This window comes from Scylla paramamosain, chromosome 28 (assembly GCF_035594125.1).
Source record: "Scylla paramamosain isolate STU-SP2022 chromosome 28, ASM3559412v1, whole genome shotgun sequence".
NCBI lineage: Eukaryota > Metazoa > Arthropoda > Malacostraca > Decapoda > Portunidae > Scylla > Scylla paramamosain.
In genome coordinates, this window is record NC_087178.1 from 4,196,343 (window position 1) to 4,212,500 (window position 16,158).

The following is a 16,158-nucleotide window of genomic DNA, read 5'->3' on the forward strand; positions in this document are numbered from 1 at the left end:
CTCTTCTCTCTCTCTCTCTTCCTTTTGTTCTCGTCTTTGCTTCCCTTTGTGTTCATCCGTGTGCTATTTTCTTATTTTGCCTATTGTTCTTGTCATTCTTTTATTTTCTTGTTGCTCTTTCCTCTTTTTTTTTTTTCTTTATATACTCCCAGAATTGTTATATAGTTCATGTTTTTGTCAACAGCGGCAAAAAAAAAGTCGAGAAACTGTATAGTGTGTGTGTGTGTGTGTGTGTGTGCGTGTGTGTGTCAGTGAGTGCAACAGCCACGCCCTTATCGTCATTTCTCTTGCTTCTCACTACCTCTTCCTCCTCCTCTTCCATGCCACGCCCCCACCACACCCACGCCTTGCACTCCACTACTACTACTACTACTACTCTCTCTCTCTCTCTCTCTCTCTCTCTCTCTCTCTCTCTCTCTCTCTCTCTCTCTCTCTCTCTCTCTCTCTCTCTCTCTCTCTCTCTCTCTCTCTCTCATGAACCCACTTCCTCTTCTCTCACAACTAAAGACGGTAACATGACACCCTTTTTTTATTTTATTTTTTTTAATCGAGAGAGAGAGAGAGAGAGAGAGAGAGAGAGAGAGAGAGAGAGAGAGAGAGAGAGAGATGGACGTCAGAGCGTAGCGTAAGTCTAGTAAAGTCATTCTTGTCTTGTACGTGGATTTCTCTCTCTCTCTCTCTCTCTCTCTCTCTCTATCTCTCTCTCTCTCTCTCTCTCTCTCTCTCTCTCTCTCTCTCTCTCAGCTGGAGAAACTTCAGTCCGGGCTGGCTTGCGATGTTTAAAAGCTTGGCTTGGTTTCGTGGTGATTGCCTGAGGATGTTTGTCATTACTCGCTACAGTTTTTCTCCTCCGTACCTGCGCAGGTCACCCACATGTAGAGAGAGAGAGAGAGAGTGAGAGAGAGAGAGAGAGAGAGAGAGAGAGAGCGTGTCTGTTTATGATTATGTCTAAGAGGGTGGGGAGAAGATTGGTGGAGGTAGCTTTTACTGCGTAGATGAATGAGGTGTAGGCGGTGGTGGTGGTGGTGAAGGTTTGAGAGTGGATAGGTACTGGGGCTCTGGAAGGGTGGCAGAAGTGCGTAGTTTGTGTGTAATTGAAGTTGCTGGGAAGGTATGTGGGTGTATGCATGGGTACGCTATATAGGCATCGGGATGGAGGTAATGCTTGGGGTGACTGGGGAGGAACGTATGCAAGGTAGGTAGCTTTTGTGGAGGACCTGTTTTGGTGTTGTGTAAGAGTAGTGCCTCCCCGTGCCTCCTCTCACTCCTCTCCTCCTCTGCACGATCACGACTCATGCAACTTCATATTATTTGCGTTGCCGGTGAGATTTTTTTTTTTTTAGGGGTGTGGGGTGGGAGGAATGGGGACGGTTGAGAAGGGAAAGGAGTAGGAGTGGAGGGGCATGAGAGAGAGAAAACGCATGCGTCGTAAGCCTCTCCTTCATGGCTCCATCCCCTCACTCGTGCTAAATACGGAGAGAAAAATGGAGTCTCTCTCTCTCTCTCTCTCTCTCTCTCTCTCTCTCTCTCTCTCTCTCTCTCTCTCTCTCTCTCTCTCTCTCTCTCTCTCTCTCTCTCACACACACACACACACACACACACACACACACACACATTCCACCGTAGCGTAACGTGGCTAATAAAACGTAAACATTGGCACTAGTTCAACTTTGCCAGCCTTGACTACAACTTCATAAATAAGCGGTTTTTTTTCTTATTTTTAAGCTGACAAAATTCATCTCCCTTTTCAAACCCTCAACGCTCAAGATTCAGTCACAACAACCTACCCAACACGACCATAACACGTACAACATCATGTCGGCAACCATAACAACGCTCTATTTATACATTGCTCACGCTCTTGTTGCCAACTGCTCGTCCTGCCACATCCCTTTATAGTTTGATGACACTGATAGGATGAAGGACTCTGAGTGGAAAATTTGTGGGCGCGATACTGATAGTGGAATGGGAAAAAAAAAAAAAATGGTGAAGGTGCTTGAAGGAGGATTAGTTGAGTAAGATTTTAAGGTGCTTATGCTTCAGTGAATGTCTAAGTGTAGTGAGGAGGCTGAAGTGACTGCTTGACGGAGAGGGAGTGACGTGCGAATCCAGGATGTAAACAATAACAGTGCCACGTGGTGCGGGGGGACGGGCGGAGGTTGCAGCGAGGCGAGAGGGACCGGGACGCCACGTGGTGTCGACTGGCGGCTTTCCGCGGCAACACAACTGCGTAGTTGCCGGCCCCACTCGGGTGATAACGGGTCCCCTCCCACATCCCGGCGCCGGCCCTGCAACACCCACGCGGGGAGGTGAAGGGGAAGGGGGGCGGTAAATACACCTCCGCGATGCATGTCCTCTGCCGGGTAAGCATCGATCTCCCTCATTGCACGTGCGTAGGAGCCTCGCCAGATGCTGCTGAGTGCTGCTTCTGCCGAGGTCCCGGGATGTCAGGGCGAAGCAAGGTGCAGAGGGTCCGTCCACTCTGTTGGAAGGGAGGGCTGTATATCTTAGCGACAGGTGACGGGCAGGCTTCAGGTGGCCCCAGGGCGTGGGTGGCGGCGGCGGTCGTGATGGAATCGGTGGTGGTGGGCCCTTTCCCCCCCTTTTGCCCGCCTCTCTCCGTCGTTCCCCCTCACGCCAGGCGCTCAATTCTTGTTGGGTCACGTGAGAGACGCCGGAGGGGGAGGGATGGAGGGAGGTAGAGAGGGGCAGTGGCAGGGTGGCGGGTAGACTCGACTAGACTCGGTGAATCATGCAGCGCCAAGTACCTACAGTATTACATAAACGCGGGCATGTCGTCCTTTAAACCGTTACTGTGACATTTGTTATTTTTGTTTCTACTTTAATTCACTTGCGTTTTTTTTCCTCCGTTACACCTCAAATACCACCCTTGCCATTGTGAGCCGGGGAGAAGGTCGTCGGCGGTTGGTATACCAGTTTGTCAAGTTCTTGTAGCGGAGGTTTGGGCCGAGCACATGTAGAGGCACGGATGAGGGTGCTGGTTGACAGGAAGGACGTTGTGTCGAGTTGCCGAGGGTGAAGTGAAGGGGGTGTCTGAGTGGCGATGCTGGGCAGGGAGGATGGTATTACAGCTGGTTGCAAATGTAATGTGAACGTGGAGGTGACTCAGGACGTCTGGGTGGTAATGGTGGGCAGCGAGATAGGAAGGTGTTGCCACTGTTGGCATGGTGATGGTGAACAGGGAGGGTTATATCTTGATGTCAAACGGGGCGTCGGCGCTGGTGGTGCTGCTGTTGGTGGTTGTGGGGCAGGGTGGACACGAGTGACTAGACAGCCTTGTTTTGGTAGTGGAGGCGATGGCTGTTGGGCATTCTGAATATGTTTACGTCCCCTGCTCAAAAAAAAAGTCTTCCGTGACGTATTTAGTGAAGGTCACATTACAGAAACACACTTAAACAAAGCATTGATAACTGGAATCTTATCCCTTCACTTATAGATTGTGGTGATACAAATAACAAATATTTTGATAGCAATTGTGCACTATTAACTAAACTACATTAATATTAGATGCAGCAAGAGGGTACAGGGAATAGTGTTTACTGTAGCAGAAATATAGGCTGCGTCGAGGCTGTGAAGCTGAACCAAGCCTTAAAAATTCTGCTAACCTGACAGTTCCAGTAAATCCAAGAATACACAACGAACAAACTCGCTTCCTACCACGCATCTCCACTTTTTAACCTCATAGGCTCTGAAGAGTTATATCAAAGCCATCAGAAAAGATTAGTCAGTCTACCAGGTCTTCCCGCAACGTTTTAGATCCACCAGCCGACCAGTAAAGCAGTAAAGCCAGAGGGAAATTGGTCTTAGGTTCTGCTTCCTGGTACACGCCCACCGCCACCGCCAAGCCCGCCAGCCATGTAGCGCTCACTCAACCAGTGCTTTCTATATATATATATATATATATATATATATATATATATATATATATATATATATATATATATATATATATATATATATATATATATATATATATATATATATATATATATATATATATATATATATATATATATATATATATATATATGTATGTATGTATGTATATATATATATATATATATATTTTTTTTTTTTTTTCTCATGGTGAACTAGCGTTATCTAAGCTGGAGCATGAACGAGAAATTAATAAAACAGTATGTCTGGTTTGAGTTATTAAGTATTGTGTGGGTTTTCGTGGCCGTGTAAAAGAGTGGCAAGGTGAAACAAGAAAGTTGTGCTGTGGATAAGAAAATAATGATAACGGCAGGAGTGAGTGAGGGAGGGAAGGTGCCTTTGCCGGTCTGCTTCTGCTGCTGCTGCTGCTGCTGCTCTCCTCCCCATGGCAACAACACAACCGCTCTCTCTCTCTCTCTCTCTCTCTCTCTCTCTCTCTCTCTCTCTGCGTTTACTTTTCATTGCGTTTCCTTTTGGTTGCGTTTGCTTTTGATTAAGGACAGACAATCTACTTTGGACTCTCTCTCTCTCTCTCTCTCTCTCTCTCTCTCTCTCTCTCTCTCTCTCTCTCTCTCTCTCTCTCTCTCTCTCTCTCTCTCTCTCTCTCTCTCTCTCTCTCTCTCTGAGGTCGTTGTGCTGGCTGGACAAGACATTTTCTTTAGCTTTCGTTATTTTACCGCATACTGAAATAAACCACTCAGCACTTCAATTCAAGCCCACGAAGCGTTTATGCAAGATAACTCAAGAGCTGTCGGGCAGGAAGGCAAACATGGAGAGATTGAGATGAAAGTCAGAATGTATTTTCTCCCTGTGCTTTTACTGTGACCTTGAGAGAAGATACTATGTGGTAGGGATGTGAGACAAAGCCACTCCCCTGCACTCACACGAACGCGCCACGCTAAGCAGATTAGAAAGCCCCGGGTGTAACAAGACTACCAGTACTAAGCTAATGTCCTCGAAGCCACTGCGAGAATAAAGCAGAATGCAAGAGTAGTTGAAAACACTGCACGGATGCGAATGTTTTTAAAAAGACGCTGGCTGAGTTGGTCTCGTGTATCTCCCCCCTCATGCTCCTCCCTCTTCTCTCGGTCTCTCCCCACCTACCCTCCTCCCTGCCGTGTCTTGGCATCCTGCTGGCAAGGCGCAACTTCCCTTCACCGCCACCACTCCCCCAGCACTTGGCCCGGTGCCTGATGCTGCGTTACCATCCATAATAAACACTGGGCGATTAAGTTGGGAACGTTTTTTTTTTTTTTTTTTTTTTTTTTTTTTAGTGGGATAGCAACGAGGATTTCACACACGGGAGGTTATATATGACAGGACTGCAGTGTAATGGCTACCCTGATGCTTAAAAATTATGGGGGATGAATTGGCAATGTGTACTGTGCACTGTACACATATACACCTGGTAAAGTGTGTGTGTGTGTGTGTGTGTGTGTGTGTGTGTGTTCGCAGTTAGTAACACTCCATAAAAATCTGTATAGGCGACTACTACATACTATCAATGATGTATCCTTGTGTAGTGAAGGTTATGTGTGACAAGGTATGACTCATGCTGTGTCAACTAAGGACTGCATATTACTGAAGCTGCAGCCTTACTTTATTGATGCTGCCCTTCCTCCCTTACATCCACCCTGAACCCCAGACAGTAATTTGAACTTTGCCTCAGTTACACCCTTCTGATCGCACATGTCAAGTCTGGCATAGAAACAAACAAATACACACAAGTCTCCTGTGAGAGTACAAATGTATGTTGTGATAGTTTTATCTTATCGCCAAAGACAGTATCTTTGGCTTTTTTATCCTTGTATTGTTGATATAATGCTGGGTTTTCCGGATAATTATTACAAAATATTTGTACTTGTTTGAATTAGCTTGAATGATTAATTAGTATTTGTTGATGTATAGACCAGGCAGGTGAAAGATTAATCAATCATTGCAGTTGATTAATTTTGACAATCCATTAGTACACAGACAATATTTGTGCTACATGGACAGCTGATAACCTGTACTGTGTGAGCTGTCATGGTGCTGTGATATCCCCATCAGATGTGGTGTGGACAGATGTGCTCCATTGTAAGCCAGATCCGACCTAATGACTTTTAACATTTGCAGGTGGAGCAGGAGGCAAGGGAACCTGGGGAGCACTGGGATCTGAATTGGCAGAGGAGGAGTTGGATGGAGCCATCGACTCCAATGATCCTAACTATGATGAAGCCAACCCTGAGAATAGGGAGTACAAGATCAAAGTGATTAATCTTGACCGTTCCAATGAGGAACTGCAGGTGAAGCACTGAGAGAGCTTTTGTTGTCATCTTTCATTTGTTAGATGTTCTTTTACACTATGTGCATAGTTAGCACACTTTAAACACCATTCATCTTACCTTGACAGAAACAAATCTCATCCCTGGTGGCCGAGTACTTTGACCACGGGGACACCCATGAAACATACCTGTCCCTGGAGGAGCTGCAGGTGTCAACGCGGGCACACCTGGTGGTTGTGTCGGCGGTGGAGCTTGCCATGGAGCATAAGCCCTCTCACAGGGAGATGACCAGTGTCCTCCTGGCGGACCTGTATGGTCACCTTCTCTTTGAGCCTCACTATGCCAAAGGTACTGAGTCACCCATTGTCCACGTCTGACTGAGATAGGACATTGAAGTATTAAATTCATTCAGATAAAAGAGGACAGTTCTAGACAGTGATTTGCTTTGTATAAGAAGGCAGTGAGATCTGGTGTCACTGAATAGCTTTGTTAAGAATTTATGTAGAAAAGAAGCATGTAATAAAAGAACATATATTTCAAGGCCATTCTCTTGGAGAGAGCTGTAGGAGGGAACAGGATGTCATACATATGAAGCATTAATATTAATTACATGTAAAGCAAAGTTCACAGTATCATAACCTTCAGAGATATTTGCTTAAAAATGGCCAAAGAATTTGCACAGAATTCTTAGCACGTTTTGGGCATGAACACAGTGGGTCTCTGACTAATACCTCTGTGGCATCCTCCAGGTTATGATACGCTTATAAAGAACCTTAATGAGCTTGTGCTGGATACCCCAGAAGCTCCCACCATCCTGGGCAACTTCATCGCGCGCTCCATTGCCGATGATTGCATCCCTCCCAAGTTCCTTCAGGGTTACAAAGGCAAGGTGAGATGGCCACCCTCGCTCACTGCCTGCTGGAGAATGCTGGGGCTCAGTACTTTAGTGTGCCAAATGTAGTAGTAGGTTCATGATTTACATATGTTTTGCCAATTAGTTTGAGGTTTTTGTAAATAAGATTTTGAATTAGTGGTATTAATAATTTCTTCTAATGGATCTGAGGATTCATTGTTTTCATACTGTAAGGTATGTGGATTTGTCACACTGATCATTTCGTTGCTCCATCTCAACCTAGATTTATCTTGTTTAGGTTGACTGTGAGCATGCGGTTGTGACCTTGGCGAGGTCGGACAGCCTCTTGTCAATGCGTCACGGGCTGGTGAGGCTGGACAATGTGTGGGGAGTTGGGGGTGGGACCAGACCTGTGAAATACCTGGTGAAGCAGATGGTTCTGCTATTAGAGGAGTTTTTGTCCTCCTCTGACATTGCTGAGGCCACAAGATGCCTTCAAGAACTGGAGGTGCCTCATTTCCACCATGAACTGGTAAGTCATTGCCTATTTGACATATTTGACTGTGTATAGTTTAGTGAATACCTTGATGAAAGTGTACAAATTTATTAAAGTTTCTCCAGAAGCACAACACAGCCACCATATTTAGGGATTTCAACCTTTGTTTGAAATGACAAAACACCTGGTTGCAGGTGTACGAAGCCATTGTGATGGCTATAGAAAAAATGGACACGCGGACCTCTTCGATGATGTGCGAGTTGCTGGATTCTCTGCACCGTGCCATCATCATTACACCCACACAGATGAGGGCTGGCTTCCTGAGGGTGAGTATTGGTGATGACACCAGGGACTGAGATAGTTATGACCAAGTTCCATTCTGGCTTACTAGAGTTTCTAAGTAAAAGAGATAACTCCCTCATGTAATACTAGCTAGTGCCTTATAACCACTTCAGTGCCGTGACTCTTAACAGTAGAATTGTAATACTTCATCTTGCATGATAGTGGATTGTGTGTAGAGTTAAGGAGATGCTCATACATCGTGCCATCTCCCTCAACTCTGATAACGCTCCACTTTTCAGTAGTTTCATAAGTTTACCTCATCTTTCCACTTTCCCTAGGAAATAATCAATTCCTCTGTGTTTTGAACTAATAGATTTGAAACTTATCAGGTAGGTGTGGATATGTCACAAGGATTGAATCTTGGCCGTGGGACATCATGTAGCAGTGGTGTCGTTTGGGAGGGTGGCATGGAAGCCCAGGAGACAGGACTTATTGAGCAGTTTTGCCAAGATGAACCAGATTGAAGATGCCTGTGTAGATTTTTTCAACATATTTGAAGGATATTGAGGGGAGATTGTTTGTGCTGAGCTATGCAGGATTCTTGGTGTGCTGAGGAGACAGCCACATCTGACACATAACCTGTTAAGCTGTAGTACAAACATGAAGGTTTGTATACAAAAAAGGGGACGTCATACTATAGTGGCAGACCTTTCCTAGTTACGTAGTGAGTCGTGCTTCAGATGCACATGTGAATTGGATTAGCATCTACCTTTACCTCTGTGGTAAGGGACCATGGCCTGGCTGCACACTTCATAGCTAGGTTGGAAGACTACTTCCAGATTACATTGTATACAATTAAATCAGATTGTTCAGCTGAGACTTCACCAATGAGGATGTCCTACATATCATCCTCTTTACATAGAGATTAGTTCAGAATCATCCCTGGTCCTCATGTATGTACCAGGACATGCTTCACTCATTTTCTCAGTCATCTTGTTGACTTTAAACATAAACACATCATCCATAACAGGAATGAAACCAAATGCACATACACACATTCACGACGGTCCATCTTCCTTCCCGACAGGTGTATGAGGATATGCCGCAGATCTGTGTGGATGTGCCTCCCGCCTACACTATTTTAGAGAAGTTCGTATTGCAGTGCCAGACACTCAGGATTGTAGGGGATGATGTGGTGAAGAAGCTGCCTGTTAGGTGAGTGACTCAGTGCTGCAGTGCAATGAGAGCTGTGATGTAGGCTGCACTTATATCCTTTTGTAGCTTCTCTACCACTTGTCCGTTTCTCTGTTTATGTAGTTTTTTTTTTCAGTAATGTTAGGTCATTTGTTTAGTAGGAGAACCACACTCATGTTTTTATTTTGTTCCTGTAGGGGCCGCAAGCGTTTCGTGTCTGAGGGTGATGGAGGCCGGGTGAAGGATGACGCCTACTTCTGAGCAGTAAACCACATTCCCAGGATGCCACCACGGGAGGAAATCAAGTGGAAGTTTTAGTTGATGTTTGCATTGTAGTTTTTGTTTTTCTTGGAATGCATTTCCTAACATGACAATATTGTTGGTCTGTAATGTTAGTATAAGACTTTAACTATGGGTCCTGAATATTATCAAAGTTTACTTTTTCTTTATACACATAATATGTAAAATGTAACTCACACATACACACATGAAAATGGCAATCCTATCCCAGGCATGATTTTTCTATTTTTGTTTTAAAATTCGGTGTGTGACTCCTGTGTGGCATCCTAAGCACAGCTCTTCAGGTGGACAGAGACAGAGTCTGCTGTGTGTTGCTGGAAAAGATCTCCTCAACACATGGAGGCTGTTGCTATGTGGACTTGCGTTTCCGCGTTGTTTACCCTGTGCTTGGCCTCAAACTTGACATGTTTTTAAGTTTCTGTACTGTGTGATACAGACTATCATTAAATTTCTGTACTATGTGATACAGAGGGTTAGAAAAGGCCATTTTGTATCAAGTGTGCATCCTTTTCTATTTTTCTTGTGAACTTGGGCATCAACTCTTGTGTAAACAGGTGGAAACTGCTTGTACTGTAGACAGGTAGTGCGTTGCTTCATTAGGTCCCCACACAATATGCTTACTACCACTTCTTTAGCTGAAGACACAAGGACATGGATCTACATGAAAACTAAGAGTAACAGGGGAAACTTTTGTACGTGGAACCCTTGTATCATTTTTAATTACAGAACATAAATTTTTGCAGCGGCAGGCAATTTAACGCCCAACAGCCGTGTGTTGTAATCCATGTGCTGCACTTCTGTCAAAGGAATGGAGAAGTTAGCTTGCTCCCAACAGTCTCCTGCTGGCGTGGTCGTCTCTAAGGATTGGCTGGAAGACTCACTGGGACGTGGTCAGCCTATGAAAAGCGGTAAAATTTTGACGATCATGTTGGCAACTCTCAAGCTTTTATCGGTCCCTACTGAGCTGTACCTGTGTATTAATCATGCATATACTTGTTGTTGCAAATAGCAAGGGATTCATTGCTCATTTGTGAATACTATTTTTTCTATTGTGAAGACTATAGGGGAGGAAATATGTAATGTTTCTTCATCATAGTGACTTTCTTTTTGTCTTTTAAGGTTCTCTTGCCAAGTTGAGCAAGAGCTGGAAGTACAAGACTAAGTTTAGTTTTGAAGACTGCCAAAAAAAATACTATAAAAATAAAAAAAAGAAACATTGAGGTCTGGCCTTTCCAAAGTGAGAGGGGCCTGGGACCACTTAAGAGGATTGGTGTCAACCCTTGTCAGGGTAGATGCATGGTGAGGCCAGTGTGCCTGAATTACACTAGCATTTTTTGTTTGTGTAGCAGTTACCAAAATTGGCATCTTTTTTGTGTGTGAATTTCAATTGCTTTATATGATGTGAGTTCTAGGATTTTTAGGTGATTTTTTTTGTGTACCACTACAGCTGGCCTCAGAGGCTGTTATTATGCATCTGGTTCTGACAAGGTTTTATAATCATCTTGGGAATAACTGAACATTGCAACTGTGCAAAAAAAGTACAAAAAAATGGCAAAACTGAGAAAAAGCTAAATAAAAATTGCAAAATCACGTCTTTCTTTTTATATTATTAATAAGGATTTATCTTTTTATAACAAGGATTTCAACTTTGTATCACCCTGTACAAATCTTTTTCCAACACCACCAATATTATTATTTATTATATTTATATATTTTCCCTGGCAAAACTTCACACTACTAAAGTTGTCTCTCATTAAACAGACCCACCCTAATAAGAGGAACATGATGTTTTACCAAGAGCTCCCTTTGATAACAAAAGTGTCAGTAGTAAGTGATGTGGCCACAACTCCCAACACGTATAACTACTGAGAAGACATTAGGACTAGAGGCTTTTCTGTGCCTTAATGGAAGGTTCACCATATGAACCATATACCTGACTTGACATCTCCCTTAAAGGTTGCTAACCAAGACCAGACCAGACTATACCAGTACATCAGACCAACATTTCATGTGAGAGGTAGCCAAGACACACACCTCTACAGTCCTAGGAATAAAAGTAAGGGAAGAGGTTCCCAGACTTCTCCATTTGTTTTAGTTGTCATCTATGACTTGCACAGAAATAGTGAGAGTATTCTTAAAACTCAACCACAGTGTGATCAAGTAGTAGGCTTCACATCACAGGCGATCCCATAAAGTAATAAATACAAACTGAACATCTGTAACTCCTGTGTTTTTAGCCAAGTTCTACACACTGAACTGCATATACTGCCCAAACATATTCAGCTACATACATACACACACACATAAAAAATTAAATATAACAATGGAATTTCTTATATAAATAACTAACCCTGTCCCCTCAAATGCATATCACAAAGTCACCATTCCCTCCCTCCCATGGCTGGACTGAACTTCATGTATTACTCCAAAATGGAATTATGTACAAGAGAACCTCAAGGGTAAAACATCTGGCCCTTGAAATTGAGCATTCTGGTGAAGGGAGGATGAGGGCAGGAGAGCAGGGAGTAACTGGCTGTTTTTGTGAAGTTTCTGTAACTGCTGAGGTCAATAACAAGTCTTTCTTTGAGGTCTGCAAGCACAAACTCCTTCTTGATGGGTGGGATTGGAGTCTTGGGGGTCTTGGGGATGATCCGAGGGCTGCCTGGGGAGGTGCTGTATTTGGAGCTGGAAACACTTGGGGATATGCTTGCTGCCTCCATGCCCGAAGTGTTGCCCCCTCTCTCGGCTGCTTCGCTCAGTGATGAGAATCGCGGCCCCACACTGTCCTTTTTCATAATTCCTGAAGAACCACTGTCATCATCTACCAGAATCTCCCTATGAGTTGTGTGCCTTTCCTTTACTTCAGTTTCCCCATCAGCTGTGCTGCTACTTCCTAAGCCACTTGTCACAGGCTTCCCTTCACTGGCTTCCTTTAATTTCTCAATGTATTTGTTTGCGTAATCAATTATCACGCTGGGGCTCTCATCCATACCCTGCCCCTGAGGCTGTGGTGTCCTTGATGCTGATGGGATAGGTAATGGTTTCTCTCCTTCACTTTTAGTTTCTTTGGGAACCTCTGTAGCTGCTAATATTTTACCATTACCATGCAGGATTACTACACTGCCCTCCCCAAGCTGTGTAGTGCGAGGCGCTTCTTCCAGTTCACTTTCCTCCACTTCTTGACTAGCCTCCTGGTATGACAGCTTGCCATCACTGTTGCAGTCCTCTTTTTCTTCCTTTAATCTGTGTCCTAAGTGGCCCTTCCACGGTGCCATTGGGTCCAAGATAAGAGCCACTTGGTCAGCTAAAGACAGTGACCAGTCATCATCTCGCATGGAGCAGCAAGCCAGGGCACCAGGATCCACCGGGTGAGCCTCTGTGAGGAAGCAAGTACAAAACCCTATGATGTATTAATTATTTTGTTCTCAGACTAGTGCAATGTTTAATGGTTGCACTTTCGTACCCTGTTGGCAAGTTACAGGGGTACATATTACCTATTCTGGTATCTGTAAGAGACATGTGTTGGTGGAAAGTAAGATATAATTCTCTGATAACAAAAATAGTGCCTGAATGGATGAAGTACACTACAAAAATCAGAATCCATGGGATACGTATGATAAAAAAAAAAAAGCAATTAACCATCATGTAAACATAACTATGGTAATTCAGTATTATTCAAAACTAACAGAAAATGTATATTTCACCTGAATTGAAAACATAACCTCCCGCTTCCACCACACAGTGTCGGCCATTAACTGTTACTGCATGGCCACTTCTGCCTGTGTTGTGTATCCAGTTGTCATGGTCAAAGATGAGATACAGATACTTGGTGGTCTCGGCCAGGAAGAAGCTCTCCATACGGTTCTCTATAGTGTGGTCATTGACATTCTTCACCTGGTGGACAAGGAGAACATTAATACATTACTCAAGTCTGGAAAAGCAGATGGAGACAGTCATGAATGAGCACAATGAGAAATTAATAACTCAGCCAAGCCACATTCCCTCACCGTTGCATAGCCACACTCCGTCTTAGCTGAGTGCTGGATGCTGACCACAATGTCAGCCGCCATTTCCAGTAAGTTGTGGTCTTTGGTGGCCTGGAAGAGATACATCAGGGATTCCACCAGCTCAGGCCGTAATGGATAACCCTCGCGGTTGTTTGGTGCCTCACTCTGTAAAAGAACAGCTCTCAGCATCACCGGCTGACTCCAAAAAGTTAAAGTTGCAAAGTAATTATATACATAAAGTCATACTAACCTGAGGAATGTTGTAAAACTCTGGTGTGAAGCCAAACTGCTTCCACACTTGGTGGTAATTGTAGACTATCCTTTGTGCAGTGTTCACGTCACCTGTACAGAGAATGACAGCACATGAAAGTGCTAATTTACATCTTGTATAACTACAAGAAAGATATAATTCATGTACATACACAAGGAATAATACCATACTTGCATAAACAGAAAAGTGCAAAAGTATGCTTAAAACAAAAATGCAAGACATAGGTACACAAGCTACTAGATGAGATGCAAGATCACTCCAACAAAAAAATTACCAACCAACATACCAACAAGAGTGAGGACACCTGGCCAGTAAGCCTCAAGGGACTGGAAGACGGCCATGGTGACATAGCCCTTGGTCATGGTGGCCCACAAATACCAGTCCTCATGGCGCAGGTGCTTCTCAATGGCTGCCCATGCCTGCTTAAAGATAGCCATCAGTTCTGGCCGTTGCAGGAGTCCTGCTGCCTTCACCATGTACTCAAAATAAGAGTCAATGCCAGCACCTGAAAGTCACCAGTAAGCATTAGTGAACATACCAAACACGCCAGCAATAATATACCTGGGACTTTCTATCTACTTATATACCAGTGTAGTGATAGAACAGCTGATTTCTTTTTTCTTGTCAAAGCTGACAAGAAATCCCTCATGCTTTACTGATCACAATGATTAAGTACTAACGTGTCAGGCTCACATTTACCTCCAAGTATTCTGCCTTCGTTCTGTCCATGATGATGGCCCCTCATGACCGATTAATCCATATTGATTTCTAAGTGTTGATGATCCAATTGGGGACATGACACCTGGCTGATATCCTCCTTAAAAGTGGGTAACAAAGACAAAGCACCTACATGCATACAATTAATAATTTGGTGGTTCATCAGCACTCACCTATTCCTGAGTCCTGAGCAGTCCACCTCCCTGTCAGGACATCAATGTGGTTCCCTACAAGGTTGATTGCTGATCTGTGGTTCCAGAGGGCATGCAGTGCTCTTAATGCCACCTGGATGGAAGCGAATGAATTACACACTCTTCTATTGTTGCCACACCCTTAAGGTTTCAGAGATGTACAAAATAAAAATCTTTTTATCTCAGAAACAGACAAAATAAATTAATTTTACTGATGTGGACAGAACTATTATGCTAGTTCTTCTGTTTTACAGGCAAGGTTTGAAAAGAAATCTATTTGTCCCATAGAAACAGGCAATATTTCACAAACATGCTTGGGAATGTGTATCCTTATAGAAACATGGATTGATTGATAGCTAATTCTGCAATGTTTAAGTGTCTCAGAGACTAAGCCTGGATACATGACACATTAAGTGGACAGAGAGGAAGCCCTCATCACCTCCTCATACACAGGGTCGCCAGTCAGCCTGGATAACGTGCCAAACTCCACTATATAGGTGCCAACACCCGCTGTACAGGTAATGGGGGTCTCTCCGTCAGGCACTCCCTCGCGCAGGTTCACCGTCCCATAAGGCATGCCTGTCATCCCATGGATGTTGACAGAAGCATTAGTGCAGTGTCCCAAAGGTATTGCAGCTTCACTACAGGTGATGGCCATTAAATGATTGGGGTTAAAGTTCTGGACAACCATCTGTTAGGTGTCTGATTGCTAACTACTGATTCATGGTAAGTGGGGCAAAAGAATTAGCATCGTTATGAGAACCAAGTCGTCAATCAATCATTATATGGTCACTGCCTGCATCAATAACTCTACAGTAAGTTAATGATATTCAAACACAAGTAGCTGCTGCAGTAAACAGTTTAGCTTTTACACACGAGATATTTTAATTTTCATATTTTTGGTGATGACATTTCTAACCTGTAGGGGTGTCAAAGGCAGGGAGGAGTCTGTCTGCCACATCCTTCGCCATCCTTAGGAGAGGCCCAGAGCAAGGCCAGCCCTCCTCCACCTTGCTGCCCATCCTGGAAGCAACACCACTCAGGCATGCACACTTGAGCCACACAAGCATCCACCAGAAGATGTGCTCAGAATAAGACCAAGGGGCTTTTGACAGCCCAGATTTTGGTCTTAGCACATCTTCCAGTGCTAGACACCTCTACTGAAATGCTCAGAGATGTTAATAATTTGCCTGGCTTTAGACAGAATGAATATATCTTACAATGCCAGATGTGATAATTAAAATATCTAAAAAAAAAACATAACGAAAAACTTATTCATATTCAGTAAACCCACAAAATTAAGATGTATAAAATTACACTGCAATTTGGATGCTAACTGTACTGCAAAGATGAAGAATTTTAACTGAACTGTAAAGAGCAAATTTTAACTGTATTGCAAAGAACATAAACTTTAACTGTGCTGCAAAGAACATGTATTTTAACTCTATTGTAAATGACATAAATAATTCACACAAAATCACACAGCTAAGACAGACCCCCACAGCACCTTCGGGACATGAGGTGACCACTGAGCAGGCCGCCCAGGATTCTGATGTTCGTCTCAAAGACAGAAACGTTAATGTTGACGTCGAAGTTGGTCCTCTCAAGGATGAGACCCACGACCCG

The 16,158-nt window shown here is 43.8% G+C and overlaps 2 protein-coding genes across 3 annotated transcripts in view; one reads left to right on the forward strand and one right to left on the reverse strand.

Annotated features, from left to right (window-relative positions):
- LOC135114741 (programmed cell death protein 4-like) overlaps window positions 1–10,936 on the forward strand; it is a 24,423-nt gene extending 13,487 nt beyond the window's left edge. Inside the window, exons 2-8 of one of the 2 annotated variants that reach the window (XM_064030723.1) lie at window positions 6,073–6,242; window positions 6,350–6,569; window positions 6,971–7,110; window positions 7,373–7,606; window positions 7,765–7,896; window positions 8,940–9,067; window positions 9,244–10,936. In XM_064030723.1, the coding sequence (XP_063886793.1) occupies window positions 6,073–6,242; window positions 6,350–6,569; window positions 6,971–7,110; window positions 7,373–7,606; window positions 7,765–7,896; window positions 8,940–9,067; window positions 9,244–9,307 (1,088 nt within the window). In that variant the 3' untranslated portion in view covers window positions 9,308–10,936. Of the gene's footprint in view, window positions 1–6,072; window positions 6,243–6,349; window positions 6,570–6,970; window positions 7,111–7,372; window positions 7,607–7,764; window positions 7,897–8,241; window positions 8,514–8,939; window positions 9,068–9,243 lie in introns of those variants that run through there. The other variant, XM_064030724.1, reaches the window with a different exon arrangement.
- LOC135114740 (ER degradation-enhancing alpha-mannosidase-like protein 2) overlaps window positions 10,934–16,158 on the reverse strand; it is a 6,772-nt gene continuing 1,547 nt past the window's right edge. Inside the window, exons 3-11 of the mRNA XM_064030722.1 lie at window positions 16,040–16,158; window positions 15,452–15,555; window positions 14,972–15,111; window positions 14,515–14,626; window positions 13,911–14,129; window positions 13,604–13,695; window positions 13,354–13,518; window positions 13,051–13,240; window positions 10,934–12,722 (exon numbers count right to left, since the gene is read on the reverse strand). The exon at window positions 16,040–16,158 is cut by the window's right edge and continues 67 nt beyond it. Coding sequence (XP_063886792.1) covers window positions 11,800–12,722; window positions 13,051–13,240; window positions 13,354–13,518; window positions 13,604–13,695; window positions 13,911–14,129; window positions 14,515–14,626; window positions 14,972–15,111; window positions 15,452–15,555; window positions 16,040–16,158 — 2,064 coding nt within the window. The 3' untranslated portion in view covers window positions 10,934–11,799. The remainder of the gene's footprint in view (window positions 12,723–13,050; window positions 13,241–13,353; window positions 13,519–13,603; window positions 13,696–13,910; window positions 14,130–14,514; window positions 14,627–14,971; window positions 15,112–15,451; window positions 15,556–16,039) is intronic.